Source organism: Jaculus jaculus, chromosome X, assembly GCF_020740685.1.
Source record: "Jaculus jaculus isolate mJacJac1 chromosome X, mJacJac1.mat.Y.cur, whole genome shotgun sequence".
NCBI classification, from domain to species: Eukaryota; Metazoa; Chordata; class Mammalia; order Rodentia; family Dipodidae; genus Jaculus; species Jaculus jaculus.
This window is the reverse complement of record NC_059125.1, coordinates 97276669-97303588: the sequence shown is the minus strand read 5'-3', so window position 1 is coordinate 97303588 and position 26920 is coordinate 97276669. Positions and strand designations below refer to the sequence as shown.

At 42.7% G+C, this 26920-nt stretch overlaps 1 protein-coding gene across 1 annotated transcript; it reads left to right on the top strand.

Moving 5' to 3' along the window:
- Positions 1–308: 308 nt before the first annotated feature.
- On the top strand, positions 309–25446 carry LOC101598882 (glycine receptor subunit alpha-4). The gene is made up of 9 exons (XM_004659168.2): positions 309–379; positions 4063–4193; positions 4469–4536; positions 5406–5629; positions 5768–5850; positions 7799–7939; positions 13434–13648; positions 19229–19378; positions 25156–25446. Exons 1-9 carry the CDS (start codon positions 309–311, stop codon positions 25444–25446), a joined length of 1374 nt encoding a protein of 457 aa, XP_004659225.1.
- Positions 25447–26920: the final 1474 nt, after the last annotated feature.

Sequence of the window (26920 nt, the reverse complement as noted above, 5' to 3'; positions counted from 1 at the left end):
ATCTTTCCTGGCTCCCTAGCTGGCAGGCTGAGACCCTCCACGGCCCAAAGCAAGCCCAAGCAGGAGCCAGTAGGGTTATCTCTGTCAGGTTCAGTTCCAGGAGGATGGTTCTAGTTCTTAACTGGTAAGGACAGGGCAGAGGAAAAGAAGCAGAAGAGGAGAGAGTGCAACTCTAGCCCAGTCCTACTGGCTTCTTGCTTGCTGCCAGCCCAAGTTGGAGAAAGGCTCTGTACTTTTGTTTTTCCTGAAGGGATATCCACTCTCACCTTGACAGTCAGGCTGAGAAAGGGCTCCAAGGTCCCTGCGAAATGACAACTTTTGCTCCTGCAACCCTCTCCTTTCTTCTCCTCTGGACTCTGCCAGGGCAGGTTCTCCTCAGGTGAGCTAAGCGGGGGTTGAGAAGGAGGTGCATGCAAACACTGGCTGGGAGGTGGGGGGCAGCTGGCACAGTTTTCTCTAAGTTTGTATACAGCCCATAGTTTGAGGGTTCCAGGTGAGACCACATCCCCTCAATTAGGACCCAAGAACTGTCCAGTACAGTTGGAGGGTCCCAGTGCTGGTGACAGGGCTTCTGCATGGATGCTTTCCTAGGTCTGAGTAGGAGCAATGTAGCTGAGTGTCTGAAATGGAGACCATCTATCCTGCCACCAAACCCCATCTCCCTATCAACCGGGCCACATTCTGCTGAAATCCCTAAAAATGACAGAGACACCTCAGCCGCCTGCCCAAGAGGCTTCAAGTGGCAAAGGGCTTCCACCAGACCACATCAGGATGGATGCTGGGCTGCCCCAGCCTTGGTTTCCTGCAATCAACCTGCCTGTGTATACAAACAAAATTGCTCAATGTCCCTCTAGGGGCCTTGAGTAGCAGTAATTTCCTAGAGTTACAGGCAAAGTGTGTTTGGGGCTCATTGTAAATGTCCCCTCACTGATGGACCCTTTCTCATCACATCAGGAGCCAGTCCAATTTGACAAGGTGAGCTGAGCAGGAAAGATGGCTATGGCTTGGACATAAGTGATTTTCAAAGGAGTTCTTCCCAAGGTGGAAGGAATGAGTGTCACATCAGTATCCTCCTCTTCCTTTAAATCGAAGTAGCACCTCAGAACTGCTTGCCTCTGAGGAGTCTCTTGTCCTGTTGCTTGCAGACACATTGCCTGGCAGGTAGGCAGGGATACAGAGTGGGACAGTCATCTTAGAAGCGAAAAGCAGCTCCAAATGGAATGACAGTTCAGCAGAGTTGACAGGAGGATATGGACACATTGAAATCATCCCATTGGGCTTTGTTGGCTCTTCTGGAGGGGAGGTTGCTTCAAGGCCCGAGCTCCAGTGATAGAATTCCCACTTTGTGCTTGAGGACTGGAGGCAATCAGAACAAAATGGACCTTTAGAGGATCTTAAGTCCAAGCTATTTAGTGTAATATGGATATTGAAACCAAAAAAGATTGGTAGTGACCTGCAAGATTGCTCAAGTATCCAGTAGCTAAATCAGAGTTCTCTTCTCACCCTACCCCCAGGGCCTTGTATGAGAAGGATTGTCAGCTCTTGAGCCTTCTGGGTTCTACTTTTGTGGAATGAAAGGGAGGAGAAGTGGCTTTACAAAATGACTCTAACTCTCAGGTCCTGAGACAATATAGTCCCAGAAGAGGAGACCACAACAGTGTTTGGAGTTGAAGACAGCTGAGTCCACAGCCTATCCTGGACCTCTAGAACTGGGACTAGTGGGAAAGGTGGTCTGAGTGTGGCTGAGGAAATAGAGAGGGTCTGGTTGCTCCTTATGCAGAGCCATGTGGCCTCGCAGCAGGCAGATGGCAGATGGCCAGAAACAACAGCAGCGACAGCAGCAGAAGCACCTGGCTAGCATGGACATCCTGTGGTGAAGCCACAGACTTCTGCTTGCTCCAGCACCAACACCAACCTTCTCGGATTTCCACAGCCTGCTTATGCCACCTGCTTGGCCACTCCTTCTGGGGGCCAGGGTGGCCTCTATCCCCAGGGTAAGGGCTTCTTTTTGCTTTGGAGATTAAGTGAGGCAGAACTCTAGGAGGTCAGTTCCAAACTTTTCTCACTATGATTCCCTAGTAGCTCAACCTAGGCTGCTTGCCTCATAGGCTGTGGTAGATTCACTAGTCCTGAAGTCAGTAGCTCTGGGTTTGAAACTTGGCTTTATCACTCACTAGTTTTATGGTCCTGGAGAAGTAACTTCAACTGACTGACCTTAAATCTCATCTATATGGTCAGCCTTCCACAGTCACCCATTCCATGTCTTCAGATTCAATCAACCACAAACCAAAAGATATTTTATTTTAAAAATTGTGGGCTGGAGAGATGGCTTAGCGGTTAAGCGCTTGCCTGTGAAGCCTAAGGACCCCGGTTCGAGGCTCGGTTCCCCAGGTCCCACGTTAGCCAGATGCACAAGGGGGCGCACGCGTCTAGAGTTCGTTTGCAGAGGCTGGAAGCCCTGGCGTGCCCATTCTCTCTCTTTCCCTCTATCTGTCTTTCTCTCTGTGTCTGTTGCTCTCAAATAAATAAAATAAAATAAACTTAAAAAAAAATTGTACCCAGAGCTAGAGAGATGTTGCAAAGGTTAAGGCACTTGCCTGCCAAGCCTAACGACCAAGGTTTGATTCCACAGTACCCATGTAAAGCCAGATGCACAAAGTGGTGTGTATATCTCAAGTTCCTTTACAGTGGCTGGAGGCCCTGTCATACCCATGTTCTTTGTCTCTCTTCTCTTTATCTCTCTCTCTCTGCTAACAAGTAAATAAATAAATAAATATTTAAAAAATTGTACCCATATTGAGCACATATAGACTTTGTCCTGTCATTATTTCCCAAACAGTATAGTATAACAACTATTTGTATACCATTTACATTGTACTAAATGATATGAGAACTCCAGAGGATGCTTAAGAGGTTATATGCAAATATTACACCATTTTATATAAAGGGCTTGAGCATTTGCAGATTTGGGTATCTACAAGGGGGTCCTAGAACTAGTGTCCATGGATATGGAAGGCTGATTGTATTACAGATAATCAGAGAGGACTGATGTGAGAACCAGATAAAGCTTGTGAAGTATTTAAATGGTGCCTTAGCTATATTAATTAATCTATCAGTCACTGGCTTACACAGACTTGCTGAGAAAGAGGGGCCTGCTGGCTCAAAGGAGACTAGGACTCTGAAAGGCAGCAGTCACCCTGATGCCCAGCCCCACAGTGCAGCAGCAGTCCTGGCAGCAATAGAGGTGACTATCACTTCTGGCACAGTGATGACAGATGCAGCAGGAAGCACCTGGCCCAGCCAGAAGTCCAGCCTGAGTTTGGTCCTCACATCTGCCTCTACCCTTGAGGTGACTTTGCTGAGTCCCTGGTGTCTAGCCTATGTGTTGGTTAATATGCTGGTACACATGCATGTGTAAGGGGCTTTGCTGCTCTTACAAGGAAACTTGACAGGGGAAATGGAGGCTGGCTTCTAATGCAGGCCCAAACTACTGACCTCTTGCTCCAAATCACGCTGTTAGGTGGGGAAAGGTGGGTGTCATCTTCCACATGACCACCTTATTACTGGGAAATTGTCCTATGACCATAGATCCCTGATTACTCAACTATAGTTGAGTTCAGCTGTCTGCAGTGGATACAGCTCTGTACTAAACCATATCTTCATGCCACAGCAAATGGCGGGAGGCAACCCTCCCTCATCTGAAGTTGGGTTCTAAGTCCTGAACAGTCTCACATGAAGCCCAGGCACTAGATACCAACTCTCAGGGATGCATTTTGTCCTCATTCCCTTCCTATCTCTGGCTAGGCTAGATTAGAAAAACATTGCAAGTTAGAATTCACTCTCTGAGTATTTTCAAACACCTTCCTCACTGTGCTAACCTCTAACTGAGAATTTGGACCAGTAATTCCTTTTTAAGCTTTAGTTTTCTCATCTGTGAAATGGAAGTAAGAGCCCTAATCCCATGTCATTGAGCACTGAGGATAAGGCCATCTATGCTGGGAAAGCCCTGTGATAAATGCAGAAAATCGCAGTTCTCAGATTTTTCTTTCTTCTCCTGTCTAGTGTGGCTTTGGCAAAAGAGGATATCAAATCTGGAACCAAAATCTCCCAGCCCATGTCTCCATCTGATTTTCTGGACAAGCTCATGGGACGAACATCTGGATATGATGCCAGGATTCGGCCTAATTTTAAAGGTAAGAAACATCCATCTACAAAATTCCTGCCTACTTCTTACCTTTAGTAGCACTCAGCCAGCCTCTGTGGCTTGCCTTAAGGAAGGAGGCTGGAGGTCCAGGACTAGTCCTTTTATAGCTCAGAAAGAGCTTCACCACCTTGCTGCCCATGGGCTGGTGTAGCTGCCACTTTTCTCCCAGCAGTGGCTTGGCCTGATGCCCACAGAGGGAGTCTTGGAACCCATGCCCAGCCTCCTGGAATACCCTGCCAATGGGCTGTGCTTTGCTACCCTTAGGGCCACCTGTGAATGTGACCTGCAACATCTTCATCAACAGTTTTGGCTCCGTCACCGAGACCACCATGGTAAGGGGTATTTCTGTTCACTACTTCCATTCCATTATGAATGGGGGACTAAGTGGGGGAAGCTACCATTACTACAACACTTTGTGTTTCATGGTAATGGTTGAAGCCCTGGGATGTCTGAGTTTGTAACATATTCTTCTTAGCCCAAGATTCCCATGGCTAAAGTCAAACTACCCTAAGCAACAGCTGATCAAGAATGTAAAGTAGTTTAATAATCTTTTAAATAAATAATTGAAAATATTTTATTTATTTATTTGCAAACAGAGAGAGAGAGAGAAGAGATAAAAGAGAGACAGAGAGGATGGGTAGAGCAGGGTCACCAGCCACTGCAAATGGACTCCAGATACATGTGTCACTTTGTGTATCTGGCTTTATGTGGGTACTGGGAAATCAAACTCTGGTCATTAGGCTTTATAGGCAAGCACCTTAACCCTAGAGCCACCTCTCTAGCCCTAACAATTTTTCTTTTTCCTTGTTACATATCTGAAACATGTTGATCATAAAGCCACCCTCCTTACAAGACTTGTGGGATTTAAGTGAGATGATACATGTAAAGAAAGTACTTAGGGCTGGGGTTGTGGCTCAGTGGTATAGTATTTCTCTCATATGCCCAAGGGCCTGGGTTCAATCTTCAGCACTGTAAAACAAAAGCACTTTGTATAGTAGGTGCTCAAGTAAATGCCCCCTTCCTTCTCATCTTTGCTATATCTGCCCCCTAAATACTCTTTTCCATAGAAAAGTGCCTATTACCCTCAAGATGTGCCTCCAACTTTTCCTACTCATAGCTATGGCTTTCCTTCCCAAATTGGCTTTTCTGAGCCTCTGGGAATAGTACTACTACTGATATGCCTTTCTCTTCATCCTGCCAGGACTACAGGGTGAATGTCTTCTTGCGGCAGCAATGGAATGACCCACGCCTGGCCTACCGAGAATATCCTGATGACTCTCTGGACCTAGACCCCTCCATGTTAGACTCTATTTGGAAGCCAGACCTCTTCTTCGCTAATGAGAAAGGGGCCAACTTCCATGAGGTGACCACCGACAACAAGCTGCTGCGCATTTTCAAGAATGGGAATGTGCTCTACAGCATCAGGTGCACTTGGTGGATAGTAGGGAGATTTTTTTCATCAAGAAGAAGCCAAATGGAGGTGGAGGGATGCAAGGAGGTTCTTCCTGTGTGGTGCTGGACCTCACTAAACTGATATCCCATTTTTTTTACTTTCCCCACCAGATTGACCCTCATTTTGTCCTGCCCTATGGACCTCAAGAATTTCCCCATGGACATCCAGACATGCACAATGCAGCTGGAAAGCTGTAAGTATCCCTAGAGAGTCATAGAGCAAGATCTGAAATAACAGCTAGCTAAGGCTTTCCCATAATATTTCAGACAGGAGAGGGACTTTTCTAAGCAAACATAGTCAGGTCTTGGCATAGATGAGAACAGAATTCAAGGCTTCTTGATACATAGCTCAGGGTGTTTTTCCACTTCATGTTACTTACTGGGCTGGCTATTTCATAGAGGGCTATGATGGCACAAGCCTTATACAAAAATGTTCTCGGAATAGCTGTGGGAGACTATTTGAAGGATGCTTCTTATGCCCAAGGTATGTTCCCTTTTGAAATCCCTGAAATAGTTTTACTATATCTGGATTACAGCTTTGAAAAATGCCCGCAAATATGCCAATGTTGGCAAGGTAGGTATACTCTTGGAACTTTGATGCCCCATGTATACAGACAATGACTGGAGAGAAGTAGGAGACAACAGTTCCAGGCATAAGAAAGTGCCCAGAAAGGTCAGGCAAGGGCTCTTCTGTGGGAGAGGTACTAGTCTATAGGGGCTGCCTAATGTATAGATGAGACAAAGGATGGAAAGGCTGGCCCATCATCTGCTTCTCTTCAACCATTTCCTTGATGAGGTTAAACTGAGATTAGGAGATGTCCTCAGGATCCTCAGAAAAGAAGGCTTGCAAGGCTGTTTCTAGCACATACCAACAGCCAACAATGCATATGATGTGTCTTGTGGTCTGACTGAAGTTCATAAATCACTTTCACATGCAGGTTTCATTGCTCCTCCACAACCACTTTGAAACATGGGCAAAACAGCCTCTACTATCCCCATAATATAGAAGAAGAAATGACTTGTCGAAAGTCACACAGCTATATTGTGTCAAGGCACTACACTAAATTCTGTAAGCTTTGGTATATTCTGACGTGTGTGAATAGGGTCCTGTACATGTGGTATGAGCCTTCATGAACTGCTAGCTATTTGTGAGCAATTTGTCACGTTTGGATATTAACTCTCAGTTTGTCCCAGTTCAAGTCCCTGGCTAGGAGTGTGTGGTATGCACATTCTTCCATGCATGGCTGGAAGGACAGAAATAGCTTCCTCTTCCCTGAGGTGAAGTGGCGGAAGCCTTGGCTCTGAGGCTGGCTCAGCTCAAGACATGTGGTTAGTACACATGATTACTCCTGTGGGCTTAGGAAATGGCAGGAGGTGCCCAGCTGGGGCCCTTGACATCTTTCCAATCCTCTTAGCCTGCATTCTAGGTCTGCCAGAATAATTTCTCTTTGGGCATTTCTCAAGCTCAAGAATTGTGTAGGAGAGGGCTGGAGAGATGGCTTAGTGGTTAAGCACTTGCCTGTGAAACCTAAGGACCCCAGTTTGAGGCTGGGTTCCCCAGGACCCACATTAGCCAGTTGCACAAGGGGGTGCACGCATCTGAAGTTCATTTGCAGTGGCTGGAAGCCCTGGTGTGCCCGTTCTCAATCTCTCTCTCTCTCTGTCTCTTTCTCTCTCTCTCTGCCACTCTCAAATAAATAAATAAAAAATGAACAATTTTTTTAAAAAAAAGAATTGGGTAGGAGAAGTTTCTGGAATCTTTCTGACTTGCTCACTTAGTTTAGGCCCATGAGACAATTGACTGAATACCCATCTCAGAAATATTTGTCTTTTTGTACCCAGGTGTAGTGGCATACACCTTTTATTCCAGGACTCAGGAGGCTGAGGTAGAAATACTGCTGTGAGTTTTAGGCCAGTCCGGGGCTACAAAGTGCCTTCCACATCATTCTGGGCTCAAATGAGACCCTGTCTTGAAATAAAAATAAATAAATAGAAACAAGAAACATTTCCCTTCCTAAAATGAGCATATAGTTCCTAAACCCCACACCTTCCTCAACTGTTTCTTCCTGCCAGCTTTAAGTCTGTCTGTATTCCACCCCACACCCACACTCTGCAGCTCTTTGCTATCTCTGTCACTTGCAGTTGGTTACACCATGAATGATCTTGTGTTTGAGTGGCTGGAAGATGCTCCTGCTGTCCAAGTGGCTGAGGGGCTGACTCTGCCCCAGTTTATCTTGCGTGATGAGAAGGATCTAGGCTATTGTACCAAGCACTACAACACAGGTAAGAATCAGACTCTACTGCCTATGTATGAGGCACCAGTTAGTCTCTGGGTGAGAGAAAAGGGGACAAGGTAGCCAGGTTCTGCTGGAGACCCAATAGAAGAGATATGAGGCTACATGCTTCCTACTCCCCACCCCTTTCTGGATTTTTGAGGCAGGGTCTCACTCTAGCCCAGGCTAACCTGGAATTCACTATGTAGTCTCAGGCTGGCTTCGAACTCACAGTGATTCTCCTACCTCCACCTCCTAAGTGCTGGGATTAAAGACATGTGTCACCATGCTCACCTGGCCCTATCCCTAATTTCATCATGGTAGCTATTATCAAAACCATTTTCAGAAAAGAACATAGATGTTTTATGAAGTTAAATCAATTGTTCTAATCACACAGGTAATAAATTAGAGTTTTAGAATTCAAATCCAGATTTAACCCCAAAGTCCATGTTCATGCCCTTTCAAATGCTGCAGAAGGATATGACATAGGTCACCCCATGATCACCAGCATTGATTTGGCTAATCTGGCTGGCTAGGCAGGTGTCCCCTTCCTCTCTCACTGCTCCATGTGCATCCTTCCCAAAGTTGCACGCTCGGATGAAGAGGACAAAGTCTGCCTAATAAAAGAGGACTGTTCTTTGGTCAAGGGTATATGAGTATCTGTGCTCCCCTGCTACAACCTCCAAACAAGCTCTCAAATGCTGCCGAGAAACAGACCTATGACAATGGGTGAAAAGAGTGTCTCACTTTTCCCTGGGCCAATTTTGTGTGAGAGCTAGGAAATCTACATGTGGGAGTAGCCAATAGCTGTGTCACCACCAATGCCCAGCTCACCTATTTTTCTAGGTATGAAATATGAGCTAGGAAATGGACAGGGGTGCTTTTCCAGCCTGAGCATCTGTTCCCTTCAGCTTCCCTAAGAGCTGCTGGCTGCCCATTTCCCTTGGTGACTTAGCTCAGAAAAGACCAGACCCAGAAAGGGGCATCAGGTTGAAGAGAGGGAGTTCCAGGGTCCCTCCTATGTTGTACTGATATAGTTTGGGCACTTCCTGTGAACGTATGTGTGAATGTATGGGGAGGTGTAGGAGTAGAGAATGGAATAGTTCATAAATTTAGAAAATACAGGTTGGAATAGAAATTGGTATAAAATCATGGGGGAGGTGACTGCCAATTTATAAGTAAGTCAATTGTTTCAAGCCGTGGTACTCAATACATTACCCTGGGGAATCTGTTATAGTGTCGATTACTGGGCTCTACTTCTCTGAGATTCTGATCACATATGCCAGGCTAGATACCTAGAAATTTGCATTTTAACAAGCATTTTGAGGTTTCTGATTCAAGTGTTCCAAGTAACATGGTATTTTTGGAAATGTTAGTCTAGAAGCTAATTCATTCCTGCTTATTTATCCAGGAATTCCACTCCTTGGAATTATCAGAAACATTACAAAATATCACATTATCTTTAGGATCCAAGAAGGTTCCTTGGTCACTGTTAATGTGAGCAAAATCTTAGAATTTTTCTCTATATCCACCAAGAAAGAAGGCAGAGGATAAACCAATTATACACTTTTCTCACTGGATACAATAGTATGCATTCATGAAAAGGCTGCTTTCACGGTGCTGAGATATGCATGAGAAAGTACAAATGGAAAAAGGTTCAAAGTTGCAAATATAACACGGCTATATGAGGATAAAAAGAACAATGCAAAAACATGTATTCAAAATTCCAGAATGCAAATAGAATTAAACTTTTCTAAAGTAATGTGATATAATGGATTAAAATTAGAAATCTGAAGTCAGGTGTGGTAGCGCACACCTTTAATCCCAGCACTCAGGGGGCAGAGGTAGGAAGATCACCGTGAGTTTGAGGCCATCCTCAGACTCATAGTGAATTCCAGGTCAGCCTGGGCTAGAGTGTGACCTTACCTCAAAAAAAAAAAATCAAAAACAAAAACAAAATTAGAAATCTGGAATCAGAAAGATCTGAGCTTGGATTCTGACTGCACATATATGAGTTGGTTATACTTGAGACATATAATTTAATCTTTTTATATCTCAGTATTCTTATCTGTAATATGGGAGAAAAATATTTTGCTTACTCCCAGGATTAAATAATATAAGGTTAGGGTACTAAGTATAGGTTTGATAAATATGAGTTTATGAATGTTATTATTCCTTCTCTTATTTCTATATACTAACCAAATGTTAATATTTTTTGTTTGTTTTTGAGGTAGGGTCTTGCTCTAGCCCAGGTTGACCTGGAATTTACTATGTAGTCTTAGGCTGGCCTCGAATTCACAGAGATCCTTCTACTTCTGCCTCCTGAGTGCTGGGATTACAGGTGTGCTCCACCACACCAGGCCCAAACATTGATTTTATAATTAAAACCAAAACCACTGGGCTGGAGAGGCAATTTAGTGGCTATGGCACTTGGTTGTAAACCTGATGGCTCAGGTTTGAAAACCCAGTACCCATGTAAAGTCAGATGCCCAAAGTAGCACATGTGTCTGGCATTTGTTTGCAGTGGCAGGAGGCCCTGGCATGCTCATCCTCATTCATTCTCATTCTCTCTCTCTCTCTCTCTCTCTCTCTCTCTCTCTCTCTCTCTCTCTCAATCTCTCTCTCCCTGCAAATAAACAAATAAAATTATTTTTAAACTATTATTACAAAAAAAGGAATGAAGGAAGGGAATGAAAATACAGGTACACAATAAAGGTATGTCATGGACAGAAGTCCAAGGTATTGTGAAGTAATGTGGAATCAGGGAATAGTAGAGGGTCATAGCATTGTCAAAACCTTAATTAGTCACCAATAAAAACATTTGTCTTAAGGACTCAGCCTGATAAAAGTAAACATGGATCAGAACATGGCAATGATAGCTGGATCTCCATGTTCACAGGTTCCACATCCAAGGATTCATCCAAGTGCAGATCCAGAATATTCACCAAAATTTGCATTTGTGTTGAATGTGTAGAGACTTTTGCCTTGTCAGTATTTTATAAACAATCCAGTATAACAGCTACAGACACAGAATGTGCATGTGTTAGGTATTATAAATAATCTGAACATAATTTAAAGTATATAGGAAGGTTGCATAAATTGTATGGAAATACTACTCTATTTTATATAAGGGACTTGAGCATCCACAGATTTTGATATTTGTCCCTACCAAATTGGTTCTGGAACCAATTTTCCAATGGAGGAAACTTAGGTATAACTATAATAATCCTCTCTTATTCTTTTTGGGTGACCTTAAGTCCCTAGCTTTAGGGGAAGCTGTGGACTATTGTGTTCTTAGCCTCAAGCCATTGGAAGCAGGATTAAAGTAAAGATGGCATAGGAGGTAAAGCCCTGGGTCATGTGTATGGGGCCATGTATGGTGGAAGAGAACACTGCTGCATGATCTTTGGAATCCTGCTGCCCACTGTCCAAAACTGATCTCTGTTGGGCACTGGTGCCTGATGTCTGCTATTCTGATCTTCTCACTTGCTTAAGACACAGGTGTCATTAATTACAGCATTGTTAGTAAAGAGATTCTGGGATAAGACAAATGCAAGCAAGAATTGTGAGATGTGAATAAAGCCTAAATTAATCCCTTTGTTAATAATGATGTCACAATAGAAATAGCTATTGTGCTCAAGACCTCAAATATATTATTTCATTTGATTTTTCCAAAAGCAAAGTCATGGAGCAGATATTATAATTACCCAATTTTATGAGCAGGGAAATAAAAAGATTGGGGTAGACACCTATAATTCCAGCACTTGGAAGGCTGCAGCAGGAGGATTCAGAGTTCAATGCCACAATATTTTCTGTCTCAAAAATAAAAAATGGGCTGGAGAGATGGATTAGTGGTTAAGGAACTTGCCTGTGAAACCTAAGGACCCATTTAAGCCAGATGTACAAGGTGGTACATAAGTCTGGGCATAAGTCCTTTGCAGTGGCCAGACGCCCTGGTGTACCCATTCTCTCTCTCTCTTTCCTCTCCATCTCTCAAGTAAATAAATAAAATATTTTTAAAAATATTGAAAAACAAAAAACAAGGCCCATCAACATTCTGTCATAGAGGGGGAGGGGCTATGAGGCCTCACCCTTTCCTGAGGAGCTTTAGGCAGTTAATGGTTGCTAGGAGGAGAAGTCAGTGGTGTAGCCACTAGTAAGTAACCTATGATCCACTAAAAAAATGTCCTTATGAGCTGGACAGATGGCTCAGAAGTTAAGGCTCCTGCCTGGAAAGTCTAAGAACTCATGTTCAAATCTCTAGGTCCTGGCTGGGCGTGGTGGCACACGCCTTTAATCCCAGCACTCAGGAGGCAGAGGTAGGAGGATTACCATGAGTCTGAGGTCACCCTGAGATTACATAGTGAATTCCAGTTCAGCCTGAGCTAGAATGAGACCCTACTTCAACCCCCCTCAAAAAAATCTCCAGGTCCCATGTAAGCCGTACAGTGACACAAGTGCACAATGTTGCACATGTGCACAAGGGGGCACACACGTCTGTAGTTCATTTGCAGTGGCTGAAGGACCTGGCATGCCTATTCTCTCTCTCTCTCTCTCGAATAAATTTTAAAAAATTCTCCTTGCCTATGCTCATGTAAGCACACCTAATTAAATTCAGTAGATCAACCAAAAGACTAAAAGTAGGAAGTTGATAGTTGGGAAGCAGTTCACCAGGGGTAGGATAATAGAAGGTAATGAATGGGAAGCAAATATGATTTAAAAAAACTTTGTATCCCTGTATGAAATCAAAACAAACAAAACAGGCTTGAGTGATTTGCACAAGGTCATATAGCTATTAAATGAAAGGTTAGGATTCAAATCCAGCCACTCTGACTGTAAAACTTTCTTATTCTTCATTCTATTGCTGCAATGTTACTTGAGAAACCTTGTGCTGGAAGCTAAAGTGTTATGAACAAGAAGGCAAATTTTTGCATGTGTATCTGTTTGGTGTACATGTATGTTTGTATGTGTGTTAATATGCATGTGGACATAACATTTACGAGCAGATACATGTGCACATTTATGCACATACATATGGAGGCCAGAGGTAGACAGTGTGGCTTCTTCAGTCACTTTCTGCCCTATGTATTGAAACAGGGTTCCTAACATAATCCCGATCTCACCAATGTGGCTAGTCTAGCAACCTAGAGATCCTGCTATCTCCATCTCCCGAGTGCTGGTATTATAGGCCTGTATCGCTATGCCTAGAATTTATGTGGGTGCTTGGAATTTGAACTCAAGTCTTTGTGCTTGAGTGGCAAGCACTTTGCTGATTGAGCCACCTCCTTCTGTCCTAAGAAAGCAATTCTTTATGGTCAATTTGAGAGATTTATTAGTGCTATATCTGACATGACCTGGGGCCATTTTGGAAGGCTCATTTATTAGTTCTATTGAGTTTCCCAGAGGCTGACTAAAAGAGATAATAAGGCTGCCTTACTCCTTCCCCCCAGGCAAAGCTGCAGGCTGGAGACTCCAAGCTTGATACTTCACCTCTTTCCTTGCAGGGAAATTCACCTGCATCGAGGTAAAGTTTCACCTGGAACGGCAGATGGGCTACTATCTGATTCAGATGTACATCCCCAGCCTGCTCATCGTCATCCTGTCCTGGGTTTCCTTCTGGATCAACATGGATGCTGCCCCTGCGCGTGTGGGCCTTGGAATCACCACCGTCCTCACCATGACAACCCAGAGCTCTGGCTCCAGGGCCTCTTTGCCTAAGGTGAAGAGATATGAGAGGGAACCTGCCATCAAGCTCCCCATTTACCATTCATCTCATGCCTCCCTCCATGCTCACTTTTACCTTAGATAGCAAAGAACAAACAAGCTATAGCAGGCATCCAACATATCCTCTTCTCTCATAACACACAGCTAATAACAGTGCTTACAATGTGGAGACTAAGGTTTGGGATGTTGTTTGCCGGAGAAGGAATAGAAACAGTACTTTTTTCTTCAGGATATACAAGAATGCTAAAGATCAAAAGACCCTTTTAAAGTAAATAGTCCCACTTCTTAGCCCAGAGAGGTAAAATGGCCTTCTTAAGGTCATACTGTCCAGAAACAACCAAAGAAATAGCAGAAATTTTGAACCAATTTCTGTCTTCTATGTAAGAAATAAGATACTATTACAAAGAGCTCTAGATAGCGTCTCTTCTTTAGAGATGAGAACATTCTGAGGTTGAAAATAGCAATTAAAAACAGTATGCTTTGATCATCAGGGACCTTGTAATGTTTTGACTATGCAGAAAAATTTGTGCTGATGGGGCTAGGAACAATTTTCCCTACCTCATGTCTTCATGTAGGAAATTTAAAGGTCACATCCTCAAAGTCCTTACAGTCAGCAAGGCTCTAGGTAAATCAGGGAGGCCACATTTTTATTCACTAAATATTTATTGAGCACATACTATGCATCTAGTATGGCCCTTGGTCATGGAGGAATAATAGAAAAGAAAGCAAGACAGTGCCTTATGAATCTTGCCTTAAATATATTCCCTCTTATTCAGATTTGTTGGTAACCAGGCACGGAAATGCACTGTCTCTTTTCTTGATACTGATAGACTTTTACTGGGGATTTAAACAGGCTAATCTGAGACACTGATGGTGAATTTATGTATGTGCTCTACACTGGGTGGGGAAGTAGTGGTTAAGTGTAGGAGATAAGAGTCAGATTTAGGTTTAAATCTTAGCCTCATCATTTACTAATAGTGTGACCATAGGCAAATTAGTTGCTTTGCCTGTAGTATGGGAGTAAGAATGCTATCTCTTCAATAATGTTAGTGAAAAAATACATGTTATCATATAGGACAGTGTTTGAAACATAACTGTTCAATAAATGCTATTTTTATAATTATTAGATGTCAGAGTTGAAAGGAATGGGTGATGGATTTGAGACTAAAGCATGTTTTTTTTTTCCTTCAATGATTTTTCATTTGCTAGAAAAACTTTCGAGGTAGTCTAAAGTCCCCTATAGGGACAATTTTACATCAGGATCAAATGCCTGAGGGGTTGTTGATAGGGATTACATCCTGTATGTGTTTGTTACATGGAAATGGGTATTGAGGAGGCTCTTTTATTTATTTTTTTTTATTTTATTTATGAGAGAGAGAGGGAGAGAGAGAGAGAGAGAGAGAGAGAGAGAGAGAGAGAGAGAGAAAATGGGTGCACCAGGGCCTCTAGCCACTGCAAATAAATTCCAGATGCACATTGCCACCATGTGCATCTGGCTTATGTGGGTTCTAGAGAACTAAAGCTGGGTCCATAGGCTATGCATTCAAGCAAATTAACCCCTAAGCCATGGCTATATTTAGGCAAGAGCCACAGGGCCAGCTTGGGCTGTGATGACTATATTATTATATAGGGGCCACAAGCAGAACCCCATCTTAAGTTATTGAACCTTCTAAGCAAGATGATTCTGCCTAACTGAGGGAGATACTGCAATTTACATCTTCTTGCCAAGAGAACTTCCTTTTCTGGTCCCCTCCTGTGAGTGAGCTCACACCATCTGTTCCTAGGAATCACTTAGTTTCCTCATTTGGAAAAAAAAAATGGACTTTGTTGGGAGATTGTTTGTAACATTTAGTGCCTCCTTGTCATGACTTTTTTATAGCTTCATTGGCCCATAAGCAAAATAGCCAAGTATGTGCTCTGAACTTAGCAGCAAGACCCATGGAACAAAAGACTCACCCAGGGAGCTTCCACTAACTCTTGAGTTTGCGTAACATTAAGTTTGGTGGGTGCTTTGAGGAAAGAGATGGGGCTGAGCCAGAGACTTCTGAAAGCAACACTAGTCCCACCCCAAATACAATTCTACTGTCTAGGATGAGAATAACAAGAACTTGCTTTGTAAGGGAATTCAGCTGAGATAGCCATTCTTTTTTTTTTTTTAATTTTTTTAATTTATTTCTTTGAGAGCGACAGACACAGAGAGAAAGACAGATAGAGGAAGAGAGAGAGAATGGGCGCGCCAGGGCTTCCAGCCTCTGCAAACGAACTCCAGATGCGTGCGCCCCCTTGTGCATCTGGCTAACGTGGGACCTGGGGAACCGAGCCTCGAACCGGGGTCCTTAGGCTTCACAGGCAAGCGCTTAACCGCTAAGCCATGAGATAGCCATTCTCCACCTTTCTAAGATAACACTCCTTTGCCTTGTGGAGGCTCCCAAAAGTACTAGTCTCCATCTCTTTGCCAGGTCCTTGATATCCACAATTGTGGCTCAGAGAAGAAAGGAAAGGATAGATGGAAGATTAGATCCAAAGTTGCAATAGGAAGGAAGGGCCCAACTCTCTATTTCCTGCATCAGAATCTAGCCCTTAGCTCTTGATGTAGGGAGAAGAAGGGCAATGACAGCAAGTATATGCCAGTAAACAAACTACTAAGTCATCCATCTACTCATTCATTCATTCACAAAATATTTATTGTGTGCCAGGCACTCAGACATTGGGAGTAGGACAATGAAAACAGTTCATAACATGGAAGAGGTCACAGTCTAGTGGAGAAATGGTTACATATGTGATGGATGCTAAGGGGGTATGGGTAAGCTGAGCACATATGTAGGACAGTAGCACATACTGGGATTATCAGTGAAGGTATCTCAGAAGATGTTATTTAAAGAGGAGGCTGAAGAATGGCAAAGTTATCCAAGTAAAGGGGAGATTGGCTTCTTAGGAAACTACTGAAATAGTTCACTGTGACAAGGACACAGATTTCAAGGGGCACTGGGAGACTGAAGAGGTAGGCAAAGGTTAGAGGTCATGGTAAGTGGAACATATACATATTTTAAGGGTAATGGAGAACCTCTGCAGAGTTGTGGGGAGGGGCGTGATATGACCAGGATTACATTTTGAAAACAAAACTCTGTCTGCTATCTGGAGATCTGATTGGAGGCAGCAAGATTAAGAGTAGATACTTGGAGACTACTTTGCAAACTGTTGTCCTTCAGATGAGCTAGATTCCTGAGATTTTTTTTAAAATATGTGTTATTGATACATTCATTATCAACAAACCACAAGGACTTAAGATGCCATTTCTTTTAATGGTCTAAAGTCCTTTATGATCCTTCTTTTTCATGACTTTATTGATTTTCATAGTAGGTATTTGACATCCTTGGGGACCCAGTGGGCCTGGGAGATAGAAAACACAATAGGATGGTTTCCTAGTAGGTGGCAAAGTGGAGACACCAAGGAATTCCTACTCAGAGTTACCTAGTGACCCAGCACCCCTTCTCTATGAGAGGTAAAGCAGAGTTTTCTTAACCTTAACACTTTTGCCATTCAGGGCATATAATTCTAGGGAGTGTGTGTGTGTGTGTGTGTGTGTGTGTGTGTGTGTGTGTGAGAGAAAGGGGCTGTACATTTCAGGATGTTTAGCAACATTCCTGTTTTCTACCCACAGATTCCAGAAGCTACCACCACCCCAAAATTGTGTGACCACATTTTTCTCTAAACATTGCTAAATGTTCCTGGGTGTGGGACATTTCTTCCCTTTTATGAATCACTAAGAAAAGTCTAGGCATATTGTCACACTCTTGTAATTCTAGTTCTGGTAAGGCAGAGACAAGAGAATCCCTGGGGCTCTTTGGACAGTCTAGCCTATTTGGGGAGTTCCAGGTCAGTAAGAAACCCATTTCCAAAAAAAAAAGTTGGATGGTGCCTAAGGAAAAAAACACCAGAGGCTTCTATATGCATGGACACAGACATTCATATGAGCCCCCATACATGAACACACACCCCCAACACAAAAACAACCATCAAGGTGATTGATTGGGAAAGAAGTATAGAGGCAGAACACTTGTCTTCTTGGATTGTGTTAGGCTATGTGTTCAATGCCCATCATCTCAAAAATAAACCAACCAAAGTAGAGACTCTAGTGAAATCCTCTCCTTTCCTTACCTGGAATTTGTAGCACCCTCACTGCTCAATATAGCAGTAGCTGGTGAAAGAAGTCATAAGTCATGAATCCTATTCCTGCAATTGAGCCATTTTGGATGAAATCTAAACCACACAGGGAAGAGCTGGGGAGGAGGCCCAGTGGTTAAAGTCGTTTGCAAAACCTATCTTCTTGGATTCAATTTCCACATAAAACCAGATCCCAAAAGTGGCAAAGGTGTGCACATATGCACACATGCAAAATAAATTAAAAAGTTAAAAACACATAGGTCATCAACTCTGGTTTAACTAAAGTTATACCCTTCCAATTGGCCCCATCCAGCTGTAACCCTACTCCAGGAGAAGTTAGTGTTCAACATTTACCATGGAAGCTGAGACAAAACTTAAAGGATGCCAAGGAAGATGGCAAGAGTAGAGCATTGGGAGCTTGACAGATGAATGCCAAGAGTGCCTTGCAATTAGGGATGTGACATGACAAGGAATGGGCAGTGTTTCCTCAGGAACCTGTTCTCTCCAAGGTGAGAAATGAAGGTGCAGCTTGCTGGTGGGCTTCATTCTTTAACAGAGACTCTTGCAAAGAGCTGCAGAAAAGGCCACAGACTCAATGGAAGAACAGGAATGAAGGAGCTCCTATTTCATCAATGAGGCTGCAACCTAGGAAAATGGCAAAGACACTGATTTGAAAATTCAGAACTTGTACTGGAGAGATGGCTTAGTCGTTAAGGTGCTTGCCTAAGAAGCCTAAAGACCCAGGTTTGATTCCTCAGTACCCACATAAGTCAGATGCACAAAATGGGGCATGCATCTGGAGTTTGTTTGCAGTGGCTAGAAGCTTTGGTGTGCCCATTCTCTCTCTCTCTCTCTCTCAAATAAATAAAATATAATATAAAAATTCAGAACTTCTAAGTCATAATTCCACCTCACAGAATGATCTTTGTTCAGATCTTTTCTCTCTGGGCTTTAAATGTCCCAATACATTTCATATGGAAATTGTGAACACTACCTAACATCACTGTGGTTATGAGAAACCCAGGGGATAACAGAAAGCAAACAAATATCACACTCAAGATCATTGCTATTTATTGAAGAAGAAGAATCAGAATGAGATAAGAGTGAAGCAAAGAACAAGAAACACGGGGTAAATCAGAAGTTTAAGAAGAAACATGAAAGAAAGGCAAAGAAAAATAGGATATAAAGGAGAATAGAAATAGAAAGTGGCGAGTGCAGATAGGTAAAGGATGATGAGTAGTCTGATCTCTGTGACAGGAGTCTTCAGACAAAGAAACATTTCATTGTATGCTTGTTTTAAAACCACAGGGATAAAACTGAAGATAAGTGGGCAATTAATGTCTGGAAGTCCACTGGTTAGTCTATTGAATGACTCCAGGAAGGTTGATGGCTCTGCTGATGGTTGTTTCAGGTATCATACGTGAAGGCAATCGACATCTGGATGGCCGTGTGCCTGCTCTTCGTGTTCGCTGCTTTGCTGGAGTATGCTGCTGTCAATTTTGTCTCTCGTCAGCATAAGGAATTCATGAGACTTCGAAGAAGGCAGAGGCGCCAACGCATGGTAAGCACTGATGGGGTGAGGCCTGCTTGCTTTCTCATTTGGACCCATGCCTTTCTACCACTCCTATCACAAACTAAGACCCAATGTGGGACTCGAGGACTGGACAATCTAGAACCCCAGAATCTAGTCCCTGGATGGTAGCAGTGAAATTGAACAGTTTAATCTTTTTGGATCTGTTTTCTTATCTATACAATGGGACATTAACGCCTGTAAGGCAGTAGATTGATTAAGAGTATGGGCAAAGTGCCTGGCACATGGCAAGCACTGAAAACATTTTCAAACTTTATCAATTTAGCTCATATGGTATCTCTTTGAGGAGTAATATTTGTTCCTGGTTCTCCCCATACTCAGAAGGAAGGTACCACAAGTTTTGATATTATTAAAAACTTAAGAGTCAGACACTGGTGCCATCTTAGGGGATAAGATAGTAAATATGGGGATAAGATGGCCCCCATATTTTGGTTGTAACTAAAATATCACTACTTGCCTCTTCTGACTGTTGGATTTGTTCTTGATCTTCATTGGGCACATCAGAGTTGCTGAGCTTGAGGCATTGTTCTTCCTCACTCCTGTTTGTTAGCACCATTTCTTCTACAGCAGAGTGATCACAAGGGGGATATATATGAACGAGTTGTCATGACAACAGAGGCAGTTTACTCTCAATTGCCCAGACAATAGATAGGTAGGTTGTCATGACAACAGAGGTGCCTTGGCTACCCTGAGAGAAACCCCAATTATGAACTAAGCAGAAAGCCTTTGGTAAGCTACATACCGACTACTAACTCTTTAGGTACACAGAATGTTTTGAGCTCTGACTCCCTATTTCTACCTAATCCAGAGGTTTCAAAACCAAAGGGCCAAGAGCATAATTACTGCAGAAAGACAGAAAACCATTACCTGAACCCTGTGGTATAATCCTGGCTTGAGCCTGACATGGTGGCTTGTTCCTATAACCCTAGCACTGGGGAGGCTGAGGTAGGAGGATAGTGGTGAATTTGAAGCCAGCCTGCCTAAGTAAGTCCTAGGTCAGCTTGGGATAGAGTGAGACTCTGTCTCAAAAACCCACTGCCCCCCTCAAAATTAAAAAAAAAACTAACCCCCCCCCCCACAAAAATCCTGGCTCTAGTGTCAAGGGATATAACTCAGTGTATCAGAGTGCTTGACTGGGATGCATGCAAGTCTTGGTTCAATCCATAGCAACATACACACATTCTGGTTCTTGAGCCACACCATGACAAAGACTCTTCTTTAGCTCCCACCTTAGCTTCTCCTGTAGCACCCTGGTACTAATAACATAACACAAATTATCTCCATAGTTTCATGTCCTTTGGTATAGTTCCTTTCTAGGGAGGTCAGGGCTCCTGTCTCATGTAGATTTTTATTTTATTTTATTTTTTATTTTTCTGAATACAAATTCTTACCTCTCTTATGTTCTTGAGTTGGCCCTGGGTAGCACACCCTCTACTGGGCTGAATTACAACTGCATTTCCTTGAATAAGACTCATTGTTACAGAGACCTAAAAGCCTTTCCTATCCCATACTGAAGGTTGGAAAAACATAGAATTGGCAGAGGGAAAGAAAAGAAGATGCTCCCTTTTTTTAAGATAACTGTCTTCCCCTTTTTTTGTTGGGTCAAATCTTCCTACAAGCATCAAGATCTTAACTTTACAGGACTTCTGATGGGGGAAAAAATAGTCCTTTTACAGCTAAATTGCCTATGTCAATGTTCTAGTGATGCATATTGTTACATTTATTACACAGTTACCCAGGTTACCATTACTCAATTTTCTTTCCTATACCCATCCATATCCCTACTTCTCAAACAGCCTGTCTGCTCTGGCTTATAAGCAGGTTGACCGTGAGGTCATAATGGAGTGTCATAAGAGTGTCTGATTATGATATAGTTACACCAACAGCCTATGGCTGACTTAAGAGTTTGTGGCCTGTCTGAAAGTGGGTTGAACAAAAAAGTGAACAAAATCTGAAAGTCAAGCATGTGCCACTAATCATGTCCCTTCCTCAGTTTCCTGAAGCTGCTGCCAGCCCAATAGAACTGTCCAGGGACCTTGCAGGCACCAAAATAGCTGAACATGTTGATAAAGAGTTCATACATTTCTAGAGATTCTCTGTGGACCCACTGTCCCAGCCAGAGAGGTAGAAACCTTCACTTTGAGAAAAATTTCATGGGGGATGGAGGGAGAATCCCTATGATTTTCTGGAGGTACTGGCCAAGATCAAGACAGTGTTCTTCTAGGAGTGAGCTGTCCATTCCATGACAGGGTTTTTCCTTTTCTTTTTATCTCCCCATCACCTACATGATGGTCTCTTTCTATGCCACTGTCTAAAATTATGGAAGTTTACCCCTGGGCTTCCACTTTATCTTGCTTAGGCTGGTCTATACGATTCAGAGGGGAGGATGATGCTTTTTATTTACCATACCAGCAGGCTGTATCACCGGGCTCTGAATACAGCAGCTATTTAACCCAGCCCACCAACTTTTGCAGGCTGATGGGCACAGGCTCTCTGCCAAACTGGACAAAGACACATCCTGGTTAGCAGTAATAGAATAATTTGAGAACTGGAAAAACAGAGTCTTCTTGGGCTTAGTCCTAGACCCTGTTCACCTTTGTCTACTCACCACCCAGCATTCTCCTCCATCTTCATTCTCATCTCTTAAAAGTTTTTATTGATTTATTTGCAAGTATGTGTTTCAGACACATGATCCACTGTTTGTATTTGGCTTTATGTAAGTGCTGGGGAATTGAACCCAGGCCAGAAAGCTTTGCAGGCAAGTGCCTTTAACTGCTGTGCCATTTTCCTACTCTTTCAATCTCTTCTTTCTGCCTCTTTCACTTTAATATGTATCACTTTTCCCCATCTTCTGTATATCTTCTCTTTATAGCTACTTTGTACTCCAACACTAAATATAGCTGGAAAAGTGTGATTCGATTTCAATAGCCATGGAAGTCACAAAGTAGGATTTAAGGGCACATTGGTTCCTGCCCAACATATACACATACAAACACACCTCTCAGGATTTATACTGAATAGGTAATATCCAAACCCAAAGACCTCTTATCCCTTATCCTTGGATTTCAGGCCACTCATCTTTGCTCCCCCAACTACAAGAGGTGCATGGCATAATCAAAGAGGGCCAAGAGCAACTTATTATAATGGGCATTATTTTCTCTCCTATATTGAATGCCTTTTTCTAGCCTAGAAAAATCTTCCCCAATAATTCCCTTAAGATTTACTATGACTGAAGAAAAGGGGAAATAATTGGATCTATAGAAACAGAAATAGCAGTTGGATCCAACTTTTTCTTTAATAGCTTTTTCTTCTAAGACATTCTAACACATATCATATGCTGGCATCATCTAGCTGGGGTTGGGTTGCTGGGTGAATAGTGAAGTGTCTTTGGTAATTACAACTCTGTACAGACCTTGATGAATCAAGAATGGGATAGCAAGTTCAGGCTTGGTGGCGCACACCTTTAATCCCAGCACTTGGGTGGCAGAGGTAGAAGGATTGCCATGAATTTGAGGCCACCCTGAGACTACAGAATGTATTCCAGGTCAGCCTGTATTACAGTGAGACCCTACCTCAAAAAAGAAAAAAAGAATGCGACAACAAAGCTCCCCCGCAGCCAGTTCTTTCTTATGGCAAAAGTGCTGCTCTATGTCTAGAACCCAAAGGCATCAGAGCATTGGCCAGGGCATGGCAAACAGTAATTGTTTTCCTGACAAGCTCTTTATAACTGAGATTTGCTGCTAAATTAACTCCTCGAATTGAGACACTGAGAGGATACTGGCTTCAAAAGGACATAGATATTCCCTTCCTTATATTCTGAAGCATGTGGCTGGCTCATCAGTCTATTTATTCCCTCAACAGACATCTACTGAATTCCTATTAGGTTCCAAGCATGGTGCTAGTCATTGAGAATACAGCAGGAATACCTCAGTCTGTACATGAGCCCAAGGTCAGTAGAGAAAAGGAAAGGATATGTTGGGGAATTTCTGGCCTGGGCTTGTCTGTCCGATACTCAGTATCATGCCCACCCTCACAACAGATCAGCTTTGGGTGGTGTAATCATCAAGAGTGTGTTAGGATTCTTACTACTGCAAACAAACACCAGATAGTTGTGCCATGTTTTGCATTCCATTTACATAGGTGGCTTGGGATTAAACCCAAGGTGGCAGGCTTTGTAAGCAAGCATCTTTAATGGCTGAGCTATCTTCCCAGTCCCATGAAGCTTTTACTTTACAGCTGTCAGTACTCTTAACATTTATAGCTATATTCTATTTGAATGACAATTTTCTCAAATCTGACCTCAAATGAGAGAATAAGAATAAGTTCTGAGAAGGATACCTGAGGGCCTCTTATATAAGTAAAATTCTACTGATGACTCAGAGTTTGGGGTGTTCTCTCTCGTCCTCCCCCTCACCCCCTTCAGTTTCTTTTATTTCTTTGTCTTTACTTCCTGCCTCCCAGCTGTGTTATAGCTACTCAAGGTTGTCAGCTGACTATTACATTAATGGACTTTCTGCAGTCAACCAAATTGCTCAATGCTTATATAAAATGTGCCTCTTCAGTGTTAATGTGTCCATCAAAGGCATGCATTGTAGACAAATGAAATTTTCATTGGGTAATAAATGTTATCCTGGATATACTGACCCTTATGTTAAACCTGCTGATCTGCAAAGAAACATACAAATTTACAATAGTGATCAGTTCTACACTACAATGAATAGCTTATTAGGTCATGAAATTTTCATCTTTTAGTCAAAATCATTTTAAAAATATACTATATACAAAGAGAATTAATTCTGAAGCTTTTGAAATTCATTAAAGTCAATTTCAGCAAGTCTAAATATCTGTTTCACTATCTGGTGATTTTTGTTGTTCTATCCTTTAACAGTCAGAGATAATTTGACATTGAAATAAACTTCTCTCAGTGAATTTTAGATGGCTCTACTCTAAATGATGTAAATTTTTCCAATGTAGAGTCTTATTCTAATCCAGACTAGCCTGGAACTCACTTTGAAGCTCAGGTTAGTTTTGAACTCATAGCATTCCCCTGCTTCAGCCTCCCAAATGCTGGGATTAAAGGCATGAACCACCATGGATCATGATGTTGTACATTTTAAAAATATTTTTATTTCTATATGACGGAGAGAGAGAGAGAGAGAGAGAGAGAGAGAACATGGGAATGAGAATGGATGGGCAGGCCAGGACCTTTTGCCACTGCAAACAAACTTCAGATGCATATGCCTTTTTGTGCAGCTGGCTTTATGTGTTTTAGGGAATTGAACCCAGACTGGCAGGCTTTGCAAGCAAGCACCTTTAACCACTGAGCCCTTTCCCCAGCCCATTGTTGTACCTTTTTTTTTTTTTTTTTTTTTTTTGATAAGGGGTTTCACTCTAGTTTGGATGACCTGGAATTCAGTATGTAGTCTCTGGGTGGCCTCAAACTCACAGTGATCCTTCTTCCTCTGCCTCCTGAGTGCTGGTATAAAAGGTGTATGCCACCATACCTGGCAGGATTGTGCATTTTTAAAAGGCAGTTCAATGTCTGTCTGTAAAGGAAATCATGATATATACTGCATGTACCACATCTTGTAATCTTGTGGCTATCAAAAAGCATGCAGTTGGTCTAGGTATTCAGTCATCTTGCCTGTATTGCATTATCTAGGAGACATTTATATGTGGCTTGGCATTTATCCCTGTGCCTTAGAACTCTGACCTCAAATAAGACCTTTTTCCCTTTGTAATTCCAGGAAGAAGACATCATACGAGAAAGCCGCTTCTATTTTCGAGGCTATGGCCTGGGACACTGCCTGCAGGCAAGGGATGGAGGGCCAATGGAAGGTTCTAGTATTTATAACCCCCAACCTCCAGCCCCTCTTCTAAAGGAGGGAGAAACCATGAGGAAACTTTATGTGGACCGAGCGAAAAGAATTGATACTATCTCCCGGGCTGTCTTCCCCTTTACTTTTCTTATCTTCAATATCTTCTACTGGGTTGTCTATAAAGTTCTACGGTCAGAAGATATTCACCAGGCATTGTGAATAGGACGGTAGCTATATAGAATCCATCTTCTGGCTTCCCACTTTCTCTTAGGTGGACTTCCCTTCCATTAAACTCCATCATAGGCTTCAATAGTTCCTTCTTGACCTCACACTCATGACTTTAACTCCTAGTCCCCAAGTTATGCCGATTTATCCTGCAGAAGGCCAATGGTGGCTGTACTTATAAATATGGCTTATCCACTCTAATCCACATTCTTTCTACATTCCCCTTGCTCATCAGAGGAAGGTTTGACCATATTCCTGAGGCCAGGAAGATTTGTTACTGCAGGAGCCCATGTTTTCCATTAGTCCAATGAAGAATTTTCAGAGCACAGCTACTAGATTCTTGTTTGTCATCTTAATCTGCACACTCTTCACTCTGCTTCCTCCCATGCATAGCCTGACCTTCACTCAGCACCTCTGCCCCTCCTGCTGCAAGTTCAAATGTGGAGTCTTTTTCATTCACAAATGCTGCCTTGTGTGTCCCAGTCATGTGTCCTTACAGTGACAGGAAGACAAAAGCATAGGTTCCCCACCTTGTAACAAGGAAGGGAAAGTTATAGGATGTCCTGGGCTAGGATAGGGTCACATGATCTAACAGAGGTATGTTCAACTGCCCTAGGAAGGCCAACACTGTCAGAGTTGTGGCAAGAACCTTGGACCCTCAGATAAACCACCTTCCAGATACACCTAAGCTTCCAATTCTTAGGAGTATTTGTTCTATTCCTTAACCAATTACCATGGAAACTGGGTTTGTTAGGCTTCTGGGTAGTGTAAAAAGAGAATATATGGCTTATTCTTTTGAGAAATTTGTTTAGTAATGCTAGGAAAGAAGAGATCAAAGGTAGTAAAGCCAAGAAAGATTAAAATATAGAAATTAGCCAGGTGAGGTGGCACACGCCTTTAATCCCAGCACTCGGGAGGCAGAGGTAGGAGGATTGCTGTGAGTTTGAGGCCACCCTGAGACTCCATAGTGAATTCCAGGTCAGCCTGGGCTAGAGTGAGGCCCTACCTTGAAAAAACATATATATATATTTACACCTGAGAGACTGTTGTTTTCATTTGTTTCTTATTTTTCTCCAAAGTCTCTTTCTCCAGGACCCCTCATTCTCATCTTTCTCTTTCGCCTTTTTTTGGTGATTGCCATGACATCTTGTTCTAGATAACGTGGACTTTGAAGTTCCTGAGGAGGAGCTAGGTATTATATAGAAGGACCCTACTCTAGACAAACAAACTCAACCTTCCTTAAGGTAGTAGTTGTACAAGTTAAAGAGGTACAGTATGACTTGTTCTTTACCCTTTTCTTGCTTCTCTTTCTCCTAGTACAGGAAGGACCAGTGAGTAGGTGTAGAACTCAGACAAAGCTACCAGAAAGGTCATAATGGAGTAGGTTGCTATGCCTCTGGGGCACATGAAAGCATGGGTCTGGCACAGTGAGTCCTCTGAAGTGACCAAACTGTAAGGAATAGAAAGA

Coding starts and splice junctions, on each gene's coding strand:
- LOC101598882 (XM_004659168.2), top strand. CDS start 309: ATGACAACTTTTGCTCCTGCAACCCTCTCCTTTCTTCTCCTCTGGACT. Junction 5,851..7,798: donor CACAATGCAGCTGGAAAGCT/GTAAGTATCCCT, acceptor TGTCACTTGCAG/TTGGTTACACCATGAATGAT. Junction 7,940..13,433: donor TACCAAGCACTACAACACAG/GTAAGAATCAGA, acceptor CTTTCCTTGCAG/GGAAATTCACCTGCATCGAG.